General features: G+C 28.9%; 1 protein-coding gene across 1 annotated transcript in view; it reads left to right on the top strand.

Moving 5' to 3' along the window:
- Window positions 1–2,496: 2,496 nt before the first annotated feature.
- Window positions 2,497–23,263, top strand: part of LOC100169193 (alpha-tocopherol transfer protein-like) — a 30,822-nt gene continuing 10,055 nt past the window's right edge. The window contains exons 1-2 of the mRNA NM_001162841.2: window positions 2,497–2,583; window positions 2,739–2,987. Of these exons, the coding sequence (NP_001156313.1) occupies window positions 2,816–2,987 (172 nt within the window). The 5' untranslated portion in view covers window positions 2,497–2,583; window positions 2,739–2,815. The remainder of the gene's footprint in view (window positions 2,584–2,738; window positions 2,988–23,263) is intronic.

Raw genomic sequence — 23,263 nt, 5'->3', positions numbered from 1 at the left:
TAAATAATTAATTTTATATACAATAACATGATTAAGGTATGATATTATGCGTATAAAAACAATAGAAACGTATGAAATATTTTTGGTACCTACCTAATCTGTTGAAATCGAATAACTACTCAATTTCAGATTGAACAATTTCAAGCAGTAAATAACCGGGTAACCTTACACTCACATTTCGAAAAATGAGGACGCGTGTGTGAACACTGAACAGTGTGACTCTTTTCACGTAAAAATAGCTGCAGGTTTATGTAAACGTTTATCAAAAAAAAAAAAAAAATTGGTCCACGTGGAGACATTATATTTAAAAAAATAATATTATACTATTAATAATACCTATAATACCTATGTATTTCGTCCAAGATACCATACACCGGACTTGTACCGTTCACTTGCCAGACAGGCAACAGAAGCACATTTCGTTTATATATGTGTAACATAATATCAGGTATGATATAATAATTAACAAGTACCTATGTACCTATATTATACACTTTGTATTAATCTCATATATTTGTGTATATATTGGATGGGTAGATTATATTTAGGTAATTACTTGTTCTTTAACTTCAATCAAGTAAGTTGAACTTTACTATAACGCTTTACCTTGTAAAGAAAATGCTTAAAAAATATATGCTTAACATTAAAAACGATATGAAGAATCACTTTGAAACGCCAATAAACTATGCCAAAGTGAAAAAAACTGGATACCGCAACATCGCTCCAACAACTATCCATAATACAGTCATCACTGCAACTTGTATATAACATCTTGTGGCATATAAAATACAAATATAAAATGAAAAATATATCAATTTGTCAAGTGCGTGGTGTCTGAATGTTTCTCTCTATACTATTATTGCTCTGAACCACGCAAAAGAAAATCACTATGCCAATAATGCTGAACTGTTTATAAAATATATAAAAAAAAAAACTGGGAAGTATCTACGACTGTAATATCGATGAACAGTTTCCTTATTTTCAGATGATGCTTGACTCGTTCTTGAGTCAGGAAATATGTACGTTGTAATGGAAATACACGGCCATATTACTATCACTATCAAATTATATCGGTTTTATAAATGCATAATATTTTGTATAATGACCAATGAGTAAGTTAATGATATTTTTTTTACTACTGAGTTAAGTTAAGTTTATTGAAAATTGTTCAAAAAGTTCAAATTTACTAGTTTTTAATAGCTTATTTTTGTCCAAGTTATGAGTTCTATAGATTCCAACAATTTACTAATTAACTCAAGGGGTCCAGTGCCAATTTTCAGCAATTTTATACAATTTTATAATTATATTTAATATTTTAGTCGTCACCTTAATCATAATACTTTCCACTAATTTTCAGCTTGATACCTTTTTATGATTGGGGCTTTATTACAGCGTGTTATATAAATAAGAAAACTTCAGAAAACAAATGTTCAGGCCTATAGGTAGTACAATTTTTGGATTTTGATAACGGTTTTTTTTTACCTTGATAACTTTAAGAATAAAACTTGCTACAGCCCTCATTGAACTCTAATTTTTTACTTTATTTCAAATAATAGTACAAAATAGTTTGTAAAAAAAGCTTAATTTTTTTTTTTTAAGACATATTTTAAAGCTTAAGATTAAAATTTTGAAAGATTAAGTTAAATTCAGGTTTTATAATACTACCCTTTATATAAACTGAAAAAAAAATTATATTTGGTTGGTTCTCCAGAACAGAATAATAACTATTACCTATGGGTGTATTTTTTAAAACAAAATTACATTAGCACCGGGTGCTTTACTTACGTAAACTTAATATTTTAGAGAAATAGATGGTTTAAAATAAATGATCATTTGAAATTAAAATATTTTAATTTAAAAATGTTCACTATAATAAAATTGAAACAAGAAATAATTTTAAGAATATTACATAGTTAATTTCCTATTATGTATCATCCAGCAATAGTAATTGTATTATATTTATAAATAAACGTAACTTTGATTTAATTGAAAGAAACTCGTTATTTATTAAGTTTATATCAATCAGCGATGTTTATTGATTAAGTCAAAAATTAAGTTTATACACAAATTAACCGAAAAAATCAAGTTAAATACACTTAACTCAGGCAATTCGGTTATCCCCCCCCCCCCTCTCAGCATTGATAATAACAAATACCTACTATGATAGGTGCTCCCATAAGATAACTTTAATACTATTGTAGAGATGTGTATAATATTTGCTGTCGTGTGGGCAATACTTGCGTGTATAATATACAATTTCAAAATCAAGATTCTCTATAGTTTACTGTTAAACCACCTGTCGGTCGGCGCTAGTAGCCGACGAAACCAGTCCGACGGCGGACGACGGCGGGAGTAGCGTCTTGCAGACTTACATAACACGCATAGCAATAATAATAATAATAATAATAATAATTCTATCACACAGTACTCTGCAGGTAATAATATTATTATCGCTGCCTATTGGCCATTATAATACCGCTGCGGTCGTGTTGCAATTCCATTTACATCCAAACGTCCGAGCACCGCACACATTCGCGCACACGCACGCCGCACCGGTTGGTCGATCGGCAAGTCGCACGACTAGTAAGTTGTAATAGTAACATATTAAATTGTTGGCGATTTTCGCGTAAAGCCTTTGGGTCGTCGGCACTTTGATCATTCGTCCGCTAAACCCACAATTATTATAGACGTTATCGTGTGCCTATATTATTATTATCGTTTTTTCTTGTCGTCACCAGGGTGTAAGTGACACCCCCGTTCGTCCCGTCAACGTCCGAAAACTATAATATTTTGAAACCTGAACCATACGTCGACCATGGAAGTGGACAATTACGGGCCAGTCGTGAAGATGGGCTCCGGGCACGAGCTGCGGTTCGAGGACGACGCCGATTTCGAAGAGTTGTACAAGGAGCGAGCCGTGAACGAACTGCGCGAGACGCCGGAGCGCCGGGCAGAAGCTCTAGAGGAACTCCGGAGACTTATCAGAGGTAACGCTCACGACAAACATCTTTTGTGCGAAATGATTTAACAGTGTGGGTAGGTAGGAAGGTTTCCTCTCTCGACATTCTGCGGGTGAGCGACGTGTTGTGATGATTTTGGCGCCGATGTTATCGATCATAATATTTTGGTAAAATATAATAATAACATATCATTGCAGTGTGGTATATTGTAATTATTGTTATAGGCAGGTAATAAGCATGTATGTATGTGTATCCGTTTTCATTGTTTATAACACAGGACACCCCGTGAACGGCGAGTTTAAAATAATACTAATAACAATAATTGATTCGTCCATAAAGAGCTTTTTTTCGTTTAATCCTATTAAAATAAATTGGCGTTCTCGCGAGAGGAGGATAGCCTTATGCCACCATAAAAAGTTATATGGAATTCGACTTTATATACATATCTATCCATTCGATGAACCTTAATAGAGTTAAAAAGTTAGTAAATTAAATATCTATAATAAGGAATAATACGATTTACATTACGATATGAACCTTTGGATATTTTTCATAGTATATATATATACGTATTAGGTACCTACATACAAAATTTTTTTTAAACACATATTAATAACTATAACAATAATTCGAGTTCGTTATAACACATTTTGCATAATATAAGTGTATATATGTATATTTTACATGTTTGAGTTGAATAATATTTATTACCAATGAACTTTTGATCTATATCTACATTATTTAAAATTTACCAAATTTTCGAATATATTATTGAGAGTTCAGTCATTTTCCAAATTGTACGATTATTATTAATAATACATTGTAATTCAGTTTATTATTACGTTCAACTTTTTTCGACACATTAAAAATTGATTAAAACAAATTGCATTTGTATTGGTATATTATAGTATGCGCGTACAACAACGAACGGTGTGGTCATAAGCAATGCTGGGCAAGTTAACGATTTTTTACTCGTTAAGTTAAGTTATTTTAAAATAATTAAGTTAAGTTAAGTTAAAAGTTACTCATATTTTTTTCGTTAACTCGTTAAGTTAAAAGTTAAATTTAAAAAAAAAGTAACTTAACTTAGTGTTAAGTTAAAATTTGCTAATTTGCAAAAATAAAAATTCCAGACACATATAATATGGCTTGTTAGATAGTTTTTCTGGTATATTTCTACTTTACGGGACACCTTTTTTTTTTTTTTTTGATACTTATGTAGTTAAGTACGCTGAAGACGATGGTGAAGTCAGAATTTGGGGCTCAGACTTAGTTTCGAAGTTATGACACTTCAAAGTTAGTATAATATAATACGTTTAATAACTTATAAATGTCACGTCTCCAAGCGGGCCCAGTTGTGGCCCAGTGGTGGTTTACACAGCAAATAGGGGGATATTTTCGATTTTAATGTCCGAGCGAGCGTAGCGAGAAATCAAGCATTATAGGACATAGGTATTTAAGGGTTATTATATAAAGTTAAAACTTCAATTGGGCTATAACTTCGAGAATAACTTCGTGCGCCAAATTCTGATTTCACCAACATTTTTTTTACCCAAAAAATGACTAAGTCCCCCCCAAAAAAACCCAAAAAAAAGGGTGTCCCGTAAAGGAGAAAAGTTCCGTTTTTCTTTACGTCCAAGAAAATTACTGGGAAAATTTAAAATGATACATCAAAGTAAAAACACATTCAAAAATTTGCATTATTCTTCGGACGAAAATTAACTTAATTTAGATATTTTTGAAATAAAATTAACTTGAAGTTAACACGTTAATCTTGAAAAAAAAGTAACTTATTAAGTTAAAAGTTAATTTGAAAAAAAAAGTAACGAGTTAATTAACTTAATTAAAATTAACTTAACGTTTTAACTTAATTTTAATTTTTAACTCGTTAATGCCCAGCCTTGGTCATAAGTATATATCAATAAATTGCAATAAAGAAAAATAAATAATTTCTATTCATTCATTCGATTTTCTCGTTGATACAATCACAATGTAAGTAAATAATTATGCAGCTGGTATTATAATTTTGAATATGAAAGACGGAGGAAAGATAGGTAAATGAACTGCGACTGCAAGTAAGACGTCATAATCTTTAATAATTACCATACAGACTATAATAATATGGTGTTATTTCAACTGAATTAGATTACTATTATAATATTCATTATTCATTCATAGTTTCGACGAAATCCTTCGGAGTTATAATAATTCAGCGATTTGTATCTATTATATCATAAATGTCATAGTAAAATGTATATTCTATAGAAACTTTTACGAGTAATAATAATAATAATACTACCGCCGGGAATGATTGTGTAAATTATTCAATACAAAAAGAGGGATGTTATAAATAATTTAGCATGCGTACTTTTAGCAGTTATGGATGTATTAACACCTTTTCCATTTCACATGTAAAACGGTCGCAACATTGTTTTTCTTTTGAATTCATATACTTGAGAGTGTTTGATTATATTTTAAGAGCGGTGTGTATTGAATAACAGAATTAAAAGTAATAATAATTATGCTCTTTGTCGACCGAATTTACATTTTACCATTATCCCCGAGAAACGCTCTAAGAACAAGCCTCTATATCGTTTAAACGTGACTTACATACGTCGGGGTTAACTTAATATTCCAAACTATACCAATGTCATTCCCATGTACCTATAGTGTGTAGCGTATAACCTTTGTCATCGTATTCTATTTTACCGTTCAATTTCAGCGTTCGGGCTATTATTGAGCTATTACTATATTATTATTATTATTATTATTATTATTATTATTATTTGTTTGTCTTAAAACGAACTCTAAAATTTAATTTAAATCAGAGTATATATTATTATTGTTTTGAAATAACTCCCAGATTAAAAGGCGAGATTAATTTAATAACCGTTATCGATGCTATAAACGATCACAATCGGTCTTCCACGAATTACGCGTAGCTACCTCATATACTCATTGTATCGCGTAGGTCGGAACAGGTGGAAGGCACAATCATAATTAATGCTCAATACAAAATTAATATGATATAAATGCATAGCCGCGCGTTGTCCCACGGTGCTCAGTATTTTACATGACGTATTGGTGGCGGAATAATTGTTAAGTTTCCCAAGCTAGAACCTATGTGAAAACCACTGCAATGTCCACAAACACCATGCGAAAACCCCTAATTTATTCGTCCGGCCTGCCGAATGTTGAAATCGTAGACAAATATGATTAGGTATCACCCGGATATCTGCATTATTATTAACATCGTGTTATACTTACCATCGTTTTGCACTCGTCGTTACCTATATAGTATGACAATAATTAAGCGCGATTTAATAATATACATCATTATATGAATATTATAATCATCTAGATACCGATTTAAAGCCTAGATGTATTATAGCGAAAATGTATGCTTCATGATAATCGTTATTGTAATAATTATTATGTACCTATTTGAAAAAAAAATAACCAATTATTATGAAACATATTATTATTGTAGTGTTATCATTTTCGTATCGAAAATGGAATATGCAAAATTATGGATACAATTACTAACCCAATACAGAGGTTAATAAATAATCCGATTATTAATAAGCTGAGTACGAGTGGTCAGATTGGCTAATAAATATTTTATCAAAACAGAATATAACATATATAGGTGATCTATGATACGATAATTATGTACCGAGAATGCAAAATAGATGAATAATAATCTAAATAATAATCTAAATAATTCATAATATTATAATGTGTCGTCGACCTCATTCAGAAATGGCAAAGTTTAATGTATTACATAACATAGTATACATTATTGTTCTGATCATCGAATGCATGTGAAGGTACCTAATTAATTATTATTTATCGGTGTGCACAAAAGAAGAATTTAAATTGAAAAAAAAAAATCGATGTATAATTTATTTATTTACTAAATATCATGGTCTAAGGGATGGAAAAATGTAATAAATAAAGTCAAGAAAATATTAGTATATTCTCACGTTTTAGATTAACAAAACCAGCTACAATAATAATTATCAATAACAAAAAAAATAGAAAAGAAATAATAAACTATGATGAAAATCAATTGTTTTCTATTGAAAGCCATCATATTATAACGTGTGGATAACAACGCACCTACCTATTGTTATAAAATAGTAAATTTTTCCCAATAAATCACGCACATAAAATACACCTCCGTGTTCTATATGCACTTAAGTATTCTATATAGCCATAAATCGATAACATTTAATACAAAATGTATATTGAAATGTATATATTATTATAAATACAATATTTTAACGTTTAATTAATGTATATTATTGAAGTATATTAGTACAATCAATTTTTTTTTAGTTCAGATATTTTAATATTTATTCAATTTTCCTCTGCTACGATTCATGTAGAAAGAAAATAATTTTAATTTCGATGGTATACATTTATATTAAGCCATTTTTTACTATGAATTGACTGCGTCTCATAGACACTCAAATTAATTCTTATTAAACAATACATTTCTAGAACGAACGTAATAATATATAATTAATTATTAGAATAATTATGTACCTATGTAGTGGGTAAATATCGACTATATAAAATTAATAATATAAAAATAATATTTTACTACTTTTGGAAAATGTATGGGTAGTTTATTAGTAAAATAAATTGAATCTAATATGCAATATTAATTATACGATAATATCGTATACAAGTATTATAAATAGAGTTTTATGTTTAAATATTATCATTTTTGTATAGGTACTTAACATTTTGTTGAACCACTTTAATTTGATTTTCGAAAAAATGAATACCTACTCATAAATAGAAATAATATGTACCTACATTTCAGTACGTTTTTATTTACCTCACGTGCTCAAATATCACGATGCACAAACAAATAGGTACCTATAAATATAAATTTCGATATAATATTATTAGACATTTGTGCTGTTTATTTATTAAATTATACGCTTGGTAATAAAAAAAGAGGGTTCATAATATTTGTTTTTATCATTAATTAAAAAAGTTAAACTTGGTTTAGCAACGAAGAAGTACCTAATAACTGATCAGTGGAAAAAATAGTATAATAAGAACGTGTCTAATGAATTAATTGTTTTGTTTGCAACATCACAAAGTTTATAATTTATTTATTGCGATATGTATGTACAACGTACAAGCCAATTAGAATATTATAAAACAAAATCGTTACACTCAAAACATTATATTATATTATGTTATATTATATTACATTACATTATATTATATTATATCATTATATTATGTTGCTTTACTCATTTGATCGAGAATTCATATGTTTTAACTCTTGCATTAAATTTGTTTCTTTATCTATTTCTGTACACATTTACACAATGTGATCACATTACGAATATCTAAAAACCAATGGTATTAAACTTCGAAAATGAGGTTGGGTCGAGGAGCATAGAAATATACACGATGTTTATACTCGAGAAATTCAAAACATACTGCAGCTGATACCATTTAAAACAATCTTCCAAACGTAATCTGATCATGACAGTTTGCTCACGTCGGGAACGTGTGCAAAATACATTAAAAATTATTTCTTTGAATTTACGGATAATAATATTCTGATAATGGAGGGATGAAAATTTATATTATTTACAACTATGAACGTACTTACCTATTATATTTTGTCTGCCCATAGCAAGCAACAAACACCATTAATTGTTAAACGGATGCAACGTACCTATATGTGGCATCTAAGCTTTTAATATTCAACCCAATATCCAATCATACATTCTTCAAAATAAGTTAAATGATTGTAATGGAATGGATCTGATAAAAGTAACAAAGTTGTATACATATTTTTCTCAGATTACGCACGTAATACAGTAAAAAACCAAACGTTGCAATAACCAAAACTACTAAGTCTATGATAACTTTAGAAAACTCAATATTTTACATGTCTTTGAAGGTAACTTATATCTAATCTTATATGTGTAGAGTTTTGATGATACCAATTTCAAGATTAAACTTTAAAAATAAAATTTTAGTCGTATAATAATAGCGTTTGAGTCATCGAAATTTAATAAAAGAACCATATTATAAATCACCGTAAAATCTTCTTAAACAACGTGTAAAAATATATCTTAGGTACCAATATACAGTTTTCATACAACATTATTATTTATTATTAGGTATTGCAAAATTGTCAGGAAAATACATCCAGACTAATAATTTTTATTGTCACCTCGACACGTTCAAGGAAATTATAACTCAATATTGTGACTGTTAAGTGTTAACAATAAAATCGTCATATTGTTTTGAGGATATAGGAGGTACCTGCTGTAAAAATAAAACAATTAGTTCCTAATGTAATACAATTATTAAACATCGTGCAGGTGAAAGTCTAAAATCTAAATTTGAACAAAAATCTGTGAGATGCATTTTTAATGAGAGTAATTATTGTAAATGCATATTCCAAAATAATATGTGATATCAGAAATACTGTGATGTCTGGAATTAAGTTGTACATCACTGATTCGTTCACACGTTTGTCAAAAAAGCATTAAAATATAATAATATTTTGGTTTTGACAAAACAAATCGATTAGGTATTTGTGTAAACGATAATAAATATTTGCCGTAAGTACCTACCTTCACATTCGATAAATGATTGAAACAGTGGCGTGTGTGACATTAATAGGCCATCGCGATAAAAAAAAAAGAGAGAGAAAAATGTACTTACACGTTCCACCTCGTCTCGTCGAGGATCCGAAACGTAACGTACACATTACTCATATATTATAGTATATATTATATACGTCAAGTTGATTTTTCTAAAACAGAACACATATATTCCCAGTAAATTTTAGTTTTCGGAAAAAAAAATGTGGGCACAAATAGAATTTGAAGTACTTTTAGCCAACAGTATCCGAATACATTTTCGCGAGAGCATAATATAGTTTAATTTATATAGAGCTTTTTAATTCGATTAAACGACAACACACCGTGTTTTTTAATTTCGTATTCTGAAGCGAAATATTTTAATGAAATGTAGAGGAATTAAATACCAAATATTAAAGCAATAGGTAGTTGTTTTTGTTTTTAAACATTTATAGCTAAAGCTACGTGTATAATATACGTGAAGTAGAAGACGCTTCATGATATGTAATTGTGCTGCAAATTTTAGCACAAAATATGATATACCGACTTAAACGCTTACAATATAAAATAAAGATTTTTGTACAGGTACTTACTTTATTCTGCACACGTCGAAATGGTCATAGAAAATATTATATCGTCTGTAGCCGATCTAATTAGATTGCACTATGTAGGTATAGGAATCGTGTGAGAACATTCATTTTTATTTTTTTCATTCCAAAAACACAAAAACTGACATTTATATAATATACGATACACATAACAATATTGTAATAAGTGATCGATGCCTATAACAATAATAGTTTAGTTACTGCCGCGTAATGCTGTCACGCCTCCTGCAACATTATCAAACCGTATATAGTACTCATAATAATAATAATAATAACATATAATTTACGATTTTGGTATCGCGGGAATCGCTCTGTATACTTACGCACAGCAACTTACTGTAATATAATATATAAAATATGTATAAGGCACATAATAATATTATTATAGGCCGCGTTGTACCCATACATATATATTTAATGCATTTCACATTTCGGGGAAGAAAATAAAAGTCACCGTCGCACACCCATGGCGTGAGATCGTAATAGTGCAATATTGGGTCAAGGCGATCGTGTGTGTCTATACCGCTCGCCGGGTTAGGGCAAATGTGTGGTGACGATAATAATATTATATTCGCTCGTTGTGCAACGTTTGCGCGTCGTATTATCGTTCGTAACCGCGTACCGCCGCCGGTCCGAACCAGTTTGGTTGCCCTCCGATAGTGTTATGTAGTAGGTACCTAAACGATGTCGTCTCGACGACTCACTGGCTGAACAGCTCGTCTGGCTGTATGTCGAGTACCTTCACGGTCGGCTCATCGGAATCACAGAGGGACCTGAGTCGGATTTCAGTCCGAATGAGTTAACACGTTCACAACCTCACGTCAACTAAATTGTTGACAGGGGGTATCTTAAAAATGACCGATGTCAACTATAGTTGATCGCATTTTAAAAAATTATAATAGCAAGTTATTAATTATTAAATTAATTTTCCAGTTTTCTTATAAGAATACACAATTTATAGAGATGAAAAGCCCAAGAACAACAAATAATATGCATATGGTCACATGGAATGGTAACATTTGAAACTATGTGCATTAGTACACGCGGGGGGGGGGGGGTGGTTGAGGAATAAACAAGTCAAGTTAAAAATTTGATTAGTCTTAACTTTTCTACTCCATTGATTTTTACTATTGATATTATTAACTGAATATAAATAATGAGTTATTTTCAATCAAATCTAGGTTAAGTTTATTTATAAATAATAAAATAATCAAATATAATAATAATATACCTATCCAATGATTAATTATGATACATAATACGTAATAAAAAATGCAAATTATTTCTTGCGGTCATTAGCCTGGATATTGTTCAATTAAAATAGCTTATTTTTGATATCATGTGGGCAATGGGCATTTAAGATTAATAATTATATTGATAATGAATGCAAATACACGCAAATACTAATAGATATAATACTCAAAAAACAAGTTATCATATATTTTCGTCATAATATAGAATAAAATTACATAATTAACTATATTACTAATAATTATTATAACTTTTATGGTAGATCTATGGCCTACGCGTTAAACTATATTTTATTCCTTTTATTATTTTAAGCTATATTCACCTACCTATCGGCTAATTATATTGAATTAAATAAATATACATTTTGAGACACGTTATAAATTTATTTACAAACAGCTTGTCGCTGGCCGGTCATTGAAGAGAGCTCATATGATATACTTTTTAAGAACGTCCAATTTTTCCTCCCAACCCAAATCATGACTCAGAAACGGATAATATAGGTAACATATATCTAGAAAAATATTTTGGACTCATTGTTTTTGAACTTGTTCGGATATTTGCGGTAAACGTATTGTTCAAACATTATGTTTACTTCCTATTTTTATGTTAAAGCTATAATAGTAGGTACAATACCGTCATTAACGAAGTTATTTCCACATACTCATGTGAATGGCTATGCGTGGTCCGTGTATGGATTGGCGGGGGAAGGGATTTCGGCGTGTCACAAATTAAATTTAAAATGCGTTCATCGCTGGCCCGGTATGGCCTAATTCATGACGATAATATCATCATTTCTAACCGCACCTATGTCACTCACACCGATCGCAGACCGCGTGCCCACTCTTAAGAATGTATTGATAACATAACAATATATAATATTATATCGTTTTTCGATTTGCGACCGACGGTTTCGATACCTATACGTTTTGAAATCGCATCAAAGCCTGCAACGATCCGCTCGTCAGTCACTGTCCGTTCAAAATTCGTGTTCGGACTATTGCGGATGAATTTTATTTTTCAATAAAAAAAATTGCGATGGGTACCCAATGAATATTACTCGTGCTCGATGTTTAGGTCATAACCCCTATTTCCGTACGTACAAAATAAAAAAAACTCCTCTCCATCTACTTTAACACTTTTTTTTGTTAACAAACACGTACGTGTTATGATGACGTCTCTCAGAATCTCACGAACGCAATTATTATCAGATACATCCATTATTTATCCGTGTATGTATAACTTAAACTTTTTGAGTGAAATTCCCGGAATGGTCGTAAGAGATACAATATCGTTATCATAATATATATACTGTTCAATAAGTGCATAACACTATAGGTATTATATAGCTATATAGCAATATTTACAGAGTGACTTACCAAACATGCTCGAATCAGTGTTTTCTTTTAAAAATACGACATAATATATATGATTAAAATTATAATTTTTGAAATATTGAAATAGGCACGAGTACTTAATTGTTATATTTTAAAATACTTAGATTTTTTTAAACATTTTAAGGTGTTTCCGGACGTTTTGTTACAAATTTATATTTTTAAACGAGAACCAACTTTTTTTAATGTAATTTGTCAAGCCGTTGATTATTTTGAATAATTTGATGTGGGTACCTATCTATCTTGAAATTCAATAAGAATAAGAATATAGATTAAGCACATATTATAATATGAGGGTTATATTATATATATAGTATGATGATTTCAAAATAAATTATAGCAATTTTATTTTACTATTCAATTAACATTTTATAATTTATACAAATCGTCTGAGTTTAACATGTATTAGAGTAATAGTATCAGATAAATATATTTTAAATCGTATGCAAAACTATTATGATGAATTTATCTTTATAGTAATGAAAAAAAATGTAGGTATTACAAAAATCAGAACTTGTTTGATCTAAAATTATTAACAATAGAAAAAAATCGGGATGTTCGTGATTGATGAATCACCCTGTATACACCACCTGAGTCAATTTTCCGTATCGTGTCCTTTCGACAAAGGATGAGTTTTCACCACCCACGTCACGGACTTTGCAGACATAAAACTCGCGTAGTATATACTTGGGTACTCGTGCCCGTGTGGTATATAGTATTGCATAAATATTATGAACTATAATAATGCGTAACGAGAAAAGTTGTTTTTTAAAGGCGAAGAACCCCTCAAAGGTGTGATTCTTAAGTGACAATTACCATACACATTTGACATAAAAAGGAGCGCTATTTTAAGCACTCGCTCGGTGACGAACGGTGTCGATTATCAATTGGTATACAACAAATGGATTTTAATTAAAATATTAACCATATTGCGACGTGGCAAGACGTCGTAATGAGTTATATAGTGAAATATTATACATACCATTCGCTAAAAAAATCGTTTCTGGTCTGCTAATTCCACACCGTTTAACCTAAACAATCGTCGATGGTATAACTAAAATTAAAATATGTATTTTTCTCATCTATAAGTATCCACTCGTCACGGTCTTATGTAATAATGGGTCATTAAACAAAGTAGGTACCTATACAAACCTACAGTCGACACAAATGATACGTCATCTTTGCCGTTAACAAATAAAATATCATCTGAGCAAAATGTTGTTTACTTATATTATTTTTATGTTCTACGACACATAATATTCTATAATATTTCACCCAGTCTCGGTTAACGCAATAATTTAGATGAATTATTGTAAAATATGACGCACAAACCTGACTTGCCTAATAAAGTTATGTAGAATATAATTTAAATTTTAACACAACCTGCATTGTATACGATAATATCAAAGATGACAAAATACATAATATTCGAAAGCCTACAGAACTGTTATTATAAAATGAGATGCATAATAAACACAAAGAGGGTCTAGGAAACTATTGATTGATAAATTATAGGGGTAGGTATATATTATTTTCGCGTACCTTCGCATAGACAGTGAACAAAATACATATTTTTGAGATGGGTCACATCGACAATAATTATATACATTATGTAGTTTCATTTAATTATTGTGTTAACACGTTTTAGTCTAAAGGTTCAACTTAAGTTGTTTTTAATCGATTGAATATTGTATCCAGACATTGAGTTAGGGTACCTATACCTATTTCATAAACTTAAACCAGTAATACAAGTTTGGTACAATCGCTGGTAATAATATTATTGAGATTTAGACCGTAGCCTATGTTTTTATTATAATTATTATTTCATAATCATTTTTTTTTTATTAAATATTCGAAGAATATAAAACTTTCTGGACTTCAGAAGTTTAGTTAAACAAAAATATGATAATAAACTTGTTATTTATTACCGCCTCTGAAGATAAAATGTATAATTTCAAACCATCGGGCTTTGAAGACAGAATCATTTTTTGCTTGTCTAAGCAAAACTTTACCCATAATAAATAGAAAATAATAAATTATAGTAAATATTTACAACACACGTTTATTATACATGAATAATGAGGACGCCGACTAGATGAAAAAAAAAAGAGATTATAATAATATATTATATGACTACACCTGCACTATTATTATACAGGTAGGTATATTGTGTTATATTAATTAAACAAATATTGACTTTATTGGATTTAAAACAACATACCTATGTATGTTTGAGCAAAGTCCATAATACATACACACACACACACACACACACACATATTATATTATATTGTAAACGATATATTACAATATAATAATTATTTTGACAATAAATATTTTAAGACAATAGTCTACTGTAAAGCAATATAATATGAAGCGGTACATATCTTTTAATAAATTCAATATTAAATACCTTAGCCTAATATGTTATTATCTACACGATATCGGTAGGTTTAATCGTAGTTTTAAATTATTCGCTAGAACTTGCAAATGCAGTAAAAATTTCATTCATTATAATTGTATAGTAGGTAAATGTTTATCATGTGCATTAAAGTCCTTTGAAAAGTCAAATCATTAGACAGTTGAAGAAGATAAGCCTTACACTATACTTTCACAATGTATAGTTATACTATAGATAGGAAAAAAAACGCACCTTTTTTTAATGGATTGGTCTGTACATACTATCCAGTGACCATTAATATAATTTTAATCCATCATCAAGCTTATTAAAATATGAAAACAATATTTAAGTAATATCATGAATGTGATGATTAAAAATAATACGCAGCGCACATAATTCGTTTATCATTATTTATTAATATGGTGAAATTGAATATTTATTGATTATTTTGGATAAAATACGTCTTATTATTATGTAGCAATATTGAAAAAGAAATTACTAGGAATCTACGTCCGAATAAGACTCAAATTTTCCCAGAACTTTACTTGGAAAGGTAGAAATATGTTTTTTTGGCTTTTCTCCAGAAGCATTAATAAATTATTTATGAAAATTGAAATTGACGTAGGTATTACCTGTGTATTTATCGTTTATAAAAACACACATTTCAATATTTTTATTTGTTAATCCAATTCGTTTTCTTCCATGTCAGTTAAAAATATATTACACACTTCATATTATAACCTTTTACGAACTCATAATATTATGATATACTATTTGATTTGGTTTAATGATTTAAATTAATATTCCGAATAAAGTTTCTTAATATTATGTAAATTTAGAAAGACGTTTTAACCCGAAGATCTATAAAAAATTAAATGAGAAAAATATTTAACTTATACATTTTGTCAATTAATTTTACGAGGTGTTAAGCATACGGAATCGAAAAATATCGACTACCAACCTAGGTAGATTAGGTATCATGGTTTCAAATTGTTTTTCTTATCGCGTGGTTAGTGACCTATGTATTACCGAAGCTGTAGATAGCTAAGATAGACGCATTTATATACTTCAGAGTTTTCAAGCTATTTACGTCTATAATTACAACATTGATACATATCGATAATACTTTCTTAAAACTTAAATTTCTCATGTGAACTCAAAGTTAGCAATGCACAAACCACACTGAGTTTCGTAAACGTAGCTTAGATATTATGACGTGACCAATTCTGAATCATCTCAATAGTGTATATTGTAATATCCTGTACCTAGATTGTCTATAGGTATAATACCGGATATTGTACACGGATACAATTTCATCATATATAATGACACCAATTAATTTTTATAAATTCATCGTACAGTTTTTATAAATATTATATTATAGTGATGAAAAATAATAGTTTTATCCGGTTTTATAAAATTGTTGTGCTTAAATATATCCATAAGAGCGTAATAGTCAATAAATCAGATAGGTACCTACATTGTAATTTGTATAGCAACTGTATAACCTTATAACCACTCGTGGTTAAAAGTTCAATGATATATACAATGTGGGATTGAATAAGGATCTATAGAGTTCGTGGTATCTAAAATACGTTTACAATAATTATCTGAGGTTAAGGTCAATGCCAAGCAACTACTTGAGATTCCAATAATGTATCTTCATAACTTACAATATGTATAGTCAAACATGTTTGTATCATGTACGGAACCATAATAGTTAATAATTATAAATAAAAAAATATTGAAAATTTAACTAAAATTGTATAATGTTTATTAAATCATATAACCGATATATTATATCCTATAGGTACTAATTTTTAAATTTGAAAATATATTTAAATAAATTACCTAGGTACTAGTAGGTATCCAACTAGTTGTTATTTTATGTACATATTCCTACGAACTTCGTTTCATTTTAAATATAAATATATTTTAATGTCTTAACCTTATGATACATAATGCATAATGTTTTATAATGTAAAATGTTATTTTTAAATTTAGCTCAAAAATAACAATTGTATCTTTGAATGATGTTATTTTTATATCAATTTCTCGGAAAGTGTGATATAATTATGGTCAATTTATAATTTATTAAAACACAAAACAAATCGATTTTAATATAATTGATGTCCATAAAAATATGTATGAAATATAAAGCTGGATTATACGAGTACTAACACTCAGTTGACTAAGTACTAACACTCAGTGAGTAACTCGTAAATTAACCACTGTTAAAATTTTACAAAGTGAGCGTAGAGCATTTATACCAACTATTTTTTAATATTTTGTCATAAAGTTTATTGTGGTTATAACTCCGATAAAAATCACGTATGCATATTATATAGGTACAAAAGTATTGTTTTGTGTTTTACGTATAGAATATGGATTATTGCCAAATATATTACGCTATGCCAGTCCATAAAGTGTATTTAAAAAGTTTATGAGCAGAGTATAGCTGCCTGGTTTATTTTTATGCAATTTTTAATCTTTAGAATTATAAACTCATAGATAGGTAAACGTTTAAATATAAACGCCAACAGGTGATTCCGTGATCATTTACAATAACAATGTCATATTTATTGGTCGCACCTTATACACTCACAAACATATAATTAACAAAAATAAACAATAAAAATTCACCACGTGCAACACTACAACTGCAATAAAACACCTGCTAACCGAATTCCCATTGACGAAGTAGTCCAGGGATACAGGGATAGACTTATGCTCCCCTATAATCAAAATGTAAAAATACTAGCATTCAACTCAGAGATGACATCAATTATTTTTAAGCTTCTCATAATCCTCAAAGAGGCGAACTTGATCCAAAAAATATGACAAATATATTATATATATATTATATATTATATTATATCACATGTAATGAAATTAACATAAGCCTTTAATGTATTGTTCATAAAATATTTTGTATAAATCTTCAAAATATAATGTATTTTAAAAACGTCAATCACCTTAGCAGTTGAGGCGTATGTATAAAAAAAATAAAAAATAAAAATATTATATTTATGTGTATAATGCTGTTGAAAATTAATATCAATGATAACTTTAACTTAAGTATACAAATTAGTGCTTTATGTCGGTATTACCGTGTTTCATTAAAGATATAGTTAATGTGCAACGTAATAGGTACTTTTGATGTTTGCCATTTTTTGTGTGACAGCCAATGGTAATTAGTTTATTACAATACGGATTTGTCTGAATAAAAATAATGTAGTGCTTTGCAATTATTGTTCTTCTACTTGGTTAATTTCAAATAACATATGTTTACGGGAATACTATGTATATTATAATTTATTATTACCAACAAACAGATGACTGTATTATTTGGATTTTATACGTTAAAAGAAAGTCTTGTAATATTAAATCTTGAGAAAAATACAGCGGAATTTTGTACGTGGATGTAATTATAGCTTTGAAACTTTAAATTAAACTTTTGTACATTGATCTCTCACTCGTAAACAATATGACAGTTTGAATATTTACCAGAATACATCACACTCATTTTACTGTTTTAATATCGTATCGTTGTTTTATTTTATTTAAAACAAAACGTGAGAAAATGAATAACATATTTTGTTAAATGTATTACATTGTCATTTGTTTTAATGGATATTGTTTGTACCTCAAAATATGTATAGCTAACAGTTCACTGATTCAGTATGTCGGAACAGTCATTTGAAAACTTCGATCAGACTTGGTGTAATTAAATATTTTCAGTACAAAGTGTTACCTTTGATCGTAAATGCTTATTTTCGTTTACATTAAGCATATTATCAGAAAACTGTCTTCTATTTGTAGTTAATATTCATAATCTCATGACTTTATTGCGTACCTAACTGCTCTATTTATTGAGTCTAAAGTGTAAAATACATAGTATCACCAATCACGCATTCTTAAAATACAATGATACTTGTTTGCAGAACAATATCAATTAATATTTATAATGATCGATGAAATATAATCAATACTTATATGTATTAGTGCAGTTGTTTTTAATTAGCATACTTGCCTAACATTGATTACGTGAACCAATCCGTTGGCGTATTTATCCAATAAAAATATTAAAATTTAATAAAAAGTATATAGTGGAATACTATGTTTTTAGTTATTGTAAAACATAAAGTGATTCGACCTAATGTTTCAGTAACTTAAATTGCAGTAAGCCCTTCTTCTAATCAATACCTATTTATAATGCAGAGTAAAAATGTTTTCAGCACAATATTTTAAGTACTTACATTATTATATAAGTCAATACTTTATACGCGATTTCACTGCTCTTTCGTGTTTAATATAATAATATAATATTTAACGTTTCATAGTGGCATAATGTTATTTTCTGGTGAAAATTTGATATAAAACATAATGAGTGTTTAGGTTCAGTAATTGTTTTAGAAGAAGTATGTCGCGAAAGATACGCCCTTCAAGTTCTATTAAATCAAGTAACATTAAATAAGTCAAAAACCTTTTACAGGAAGGTTAAACTGTGGCAAAAGTGTATTTTAGAATTTATATAACTCGTATAATTACGTTATTTAGTTCATTTTTTTTTTTCTTGAAAGGCTTGAAAAGTTTCTTAAGAATCTAAGTGTCTTCCCTATATAATTACACCAATGTTATTTTTGTATAAAACTGAATTATGTTGAATTCTTGTTAATATTGAGTATATATTATTTTTTCACATTACAAAAAATATGTCTACTAATACACTCAAATTATTTCCCAATGACTTTCTTAACACATTTTTTTTTTTATTATTACGTAGGTACATCGTTATATTTTATAATAACTACTGTTTAACTACTCAAATATAATTTAAACAGTAATTTTTAATTTATATATTTTGATTTAAGTTAAGATTGTAGTGATGCACTGTTGCCCAAATTCTGTTGATCGACATGCTACATTAAAAAAAAACTATATCTTTATACGATCTTCTATTAAAAAGCCATATCCTAATGATATCATCGCTAAAAAAAAATGTTGTCTATAAATTGTTAATACTGCTTTCATAGAATATTTATAATTAATGTATTTATATATATATATATATATAAGTACAGACTACAGAGTATCGATCATAATATTTAATTCCTGACGAAACACAAAAACCTTTTCATAATATAAAACATGGTTAACGAACCCTCTCTCAGCCAATTGTAAGCTACAAAAAAATCAAATCCAAATCGGCTGAAGGTGAAACCTTCTTAATCCAAGTGTAATTCAATTTTAATTTTATAAAGCCATTTTGAAAAAAAAAATATATATTATAAATCTATTTTTACTAAAAATAGTTCGCCTTCGGCAGCCGTGGACTGGTCTAAAGAATTATCATTCGAAAATGACGTAGTCGTACAAGGAACAAACAATATAAAAGTAAACGTTAGATAGTAAATTAATTTCAGAATACGTTTGGTTGTCAGGTATATAAACCAATTGAAACCCTATACTTAAACCTCTCAATACAGAGTCTGAGATTTACAATTTGTAAAAGTCAAACGACGTGTACTACAGCGCTAATGATATCTATTTTTCAATTAAATTACTGCCAATTACAATAAAATAAAATAAGAGAAACAAGTTTGCCAATCAATCCAAATTCGAAGATCAAACAAATATAATATAATATAATGACGACTATATGGAGTTTATTGACCGGTTTACTGATAATGTACGTATTATATCAACAAAAGTATATTTCTCTCTAGCAAACGCTAATTAGGTTACGGTGTCGTTACCGAGGCGATCTGCAGGTTATCGGTCGACCCACTTGTGTTGCAGTTACAAAACGTAATCTAACAGAAGTTGTATATTGGCAGAAGTAGTTTTATTTTTAGTAAAAGTTTTAATTTTATTAGCCTCTAGTAACTATGTGTGTATACATAATAACGATATACATTGAATGCATGTGTAAAATATATAAATATACGCGTAGAGGTACTTTATGGTTTTCAGAGAATCGCAGGGTCGTAGCCTGGCGTTGAATGCCGTCAAATATGTCAAAAGTCTTTAATCCCTCGTCACCCCACATGAGCTGCTGTTCAAAAAAAAAAAAAATACTAAATATTAAAATTCCGCTTACCATAGTAACTATTGTTGTAGCGTGTGTTTGACAACACGTGTATTGGTCTCCCCACGTCTTTATTCGCAACAAAACTATAGAAGAAAAATCCAAAACATTGTGTATATACTCGCGAACTGGAGCGCTGCAGACGAACATGTCTCGAAAGTAAAATGCCTAAAGTTTACTTCCACGAATACGTTTATTCGCGATTTACAAATTATAATTTGAAGTAACTTAAGCGTGAGAATATCAAAAATTCGTAATGGGTCGTAAGGATAAGAGAAGAGATTTGTTGTTGGAATAACATCAACGCAGCCTTTTTCAATTAATTTTAACCAAAATCATTTACGATAGGTACATAACAGCGTGGCTGTTTCGTTTAAGATTTCAGTGTTAGATATTATAGCCAACAGGTATCTTGGTATTGCCATATCGGCGTTATACACAATAATGTTTTTGTACTTTCGGGAAATGCTTTAAATACGCCATATATATTATTATTTTGAGCATGTCAAATGTCTATATTTTTAAATGGCATATTATATTTTCATTAAAATCGGTACCTACCTAGACAACTTCATTGAAGTTTATATTTAAAAAAGTTCTGGAAAAATGATCGTTTCTAAAATTATAAATTTCAATTATATAAAGCTGCAATCGCCACAAATTACTATAACGTCCAACAACATAATTATTATTATTAAAAAATAAAATTCTTCTAAATAATAAAATGGTATTATTTTGATCCCCAATTATATCGTTGCGATGAGCGTCTATTTTGTTTTATATGTATTGAAACTAAAATCTTGTTTTAATAATATTATGTAATGTCTTCTGTATTAAAGTACCTAGTTATTTTTATTCATTTTACATATAGACTAAGTGTTACAATGAATTAACAATTCAATAAAATAATATGTATTTATTTATGTTTATATGTCTGCACGCGTTATTCAAGTATATACAATAATAATGTATAAGTATGCAACACCGTGCAAAAGTTGCACACACATAGGAAATGTAAAATTTTTTATTGTACAAAATACATCTCTTTTTCCGTGCACATTATGGAATATGCTTTAAAAGTATATTATCTCCTCTCCAGGCACTGATATATACTCATTATTAACTCGTAAATTGAATTTATCATCAGATTTTTACACGTACATATTCCATGAAATAGTTTTCGATGGTGCCAAATCTATTTTTTGATGGTTCGGCCGTTTAACAACATGTCGTTAACTTTTAATGAACATTCGTGAGTTCTGACATAATGTTGCACTAAAATTGCACTGCTGATTTTTATTACCAGTACGGTACGCCATACATCTCCAATATGTATTTACTTTATAGCCTATTAAACGACTTCGAGGAGGTTATTTTAAAGAACGCGCAAGTCTATATTTTAGATGTTTATAAAAATGGGAAATCTATCGTCACAATGCAATGGGAATGATATTATTGAAAAAAATAAAAATAAAAATAAAATACAGACATTCGTAATAACGAATTTGGTTTTCGGATAACGGGAAGAAATGTTTTCTTTCTTCGGTATAGATAGGTGCCTTTTTTGAATCCAATTTTGATAATATTATGAGAGTATTTTGTGTTCTTGTATTTTGTTTCATACGAATCAATTAGTTTTGCAGATTTACGTTGGATAGAAATCAACACTTTTCCCAAGATTCTCAATATTCAAATACAATTTATGAAATTATTTTTATTAAATATATGTTTGATATTATTTTATTGATGTTTATGACACTGCGGTAAAATAAATATCAACCAACGGCTCAAAGAGTACCTGAATGTAGTGTGTATGCATTCTGGATGTAAATATTTTAAAATTACATTTAGAAATGTTGCATGATATTTTTTTTATTGCCAAAACTCACTCGTAGTAGGTACACTAACTGAAAACCATGATTTTTTTTTTCA

The sequence above is a fragment of the Acyrthosiphon pisum genome, chromosome X (genome assembly GCF_005508785.2).
Source record: "Acyrthosiphon pisum isolate AL4f chromosome X, pea_aphid_22Mar2018_4r6ur, whole genome shotgun sequence".
NCBI classification, from domain to species: Eukaryota; Metazoa; Arthropoda; class Insecta; order Hemiptera; family Aphididae; genus Acyrthosiphon; species Acyrthosiphon pisum.
Note: the sequence above shows the minus strand (reverse complement) of the source record. Positions and strands in the feature narration are given on the sequence as shown.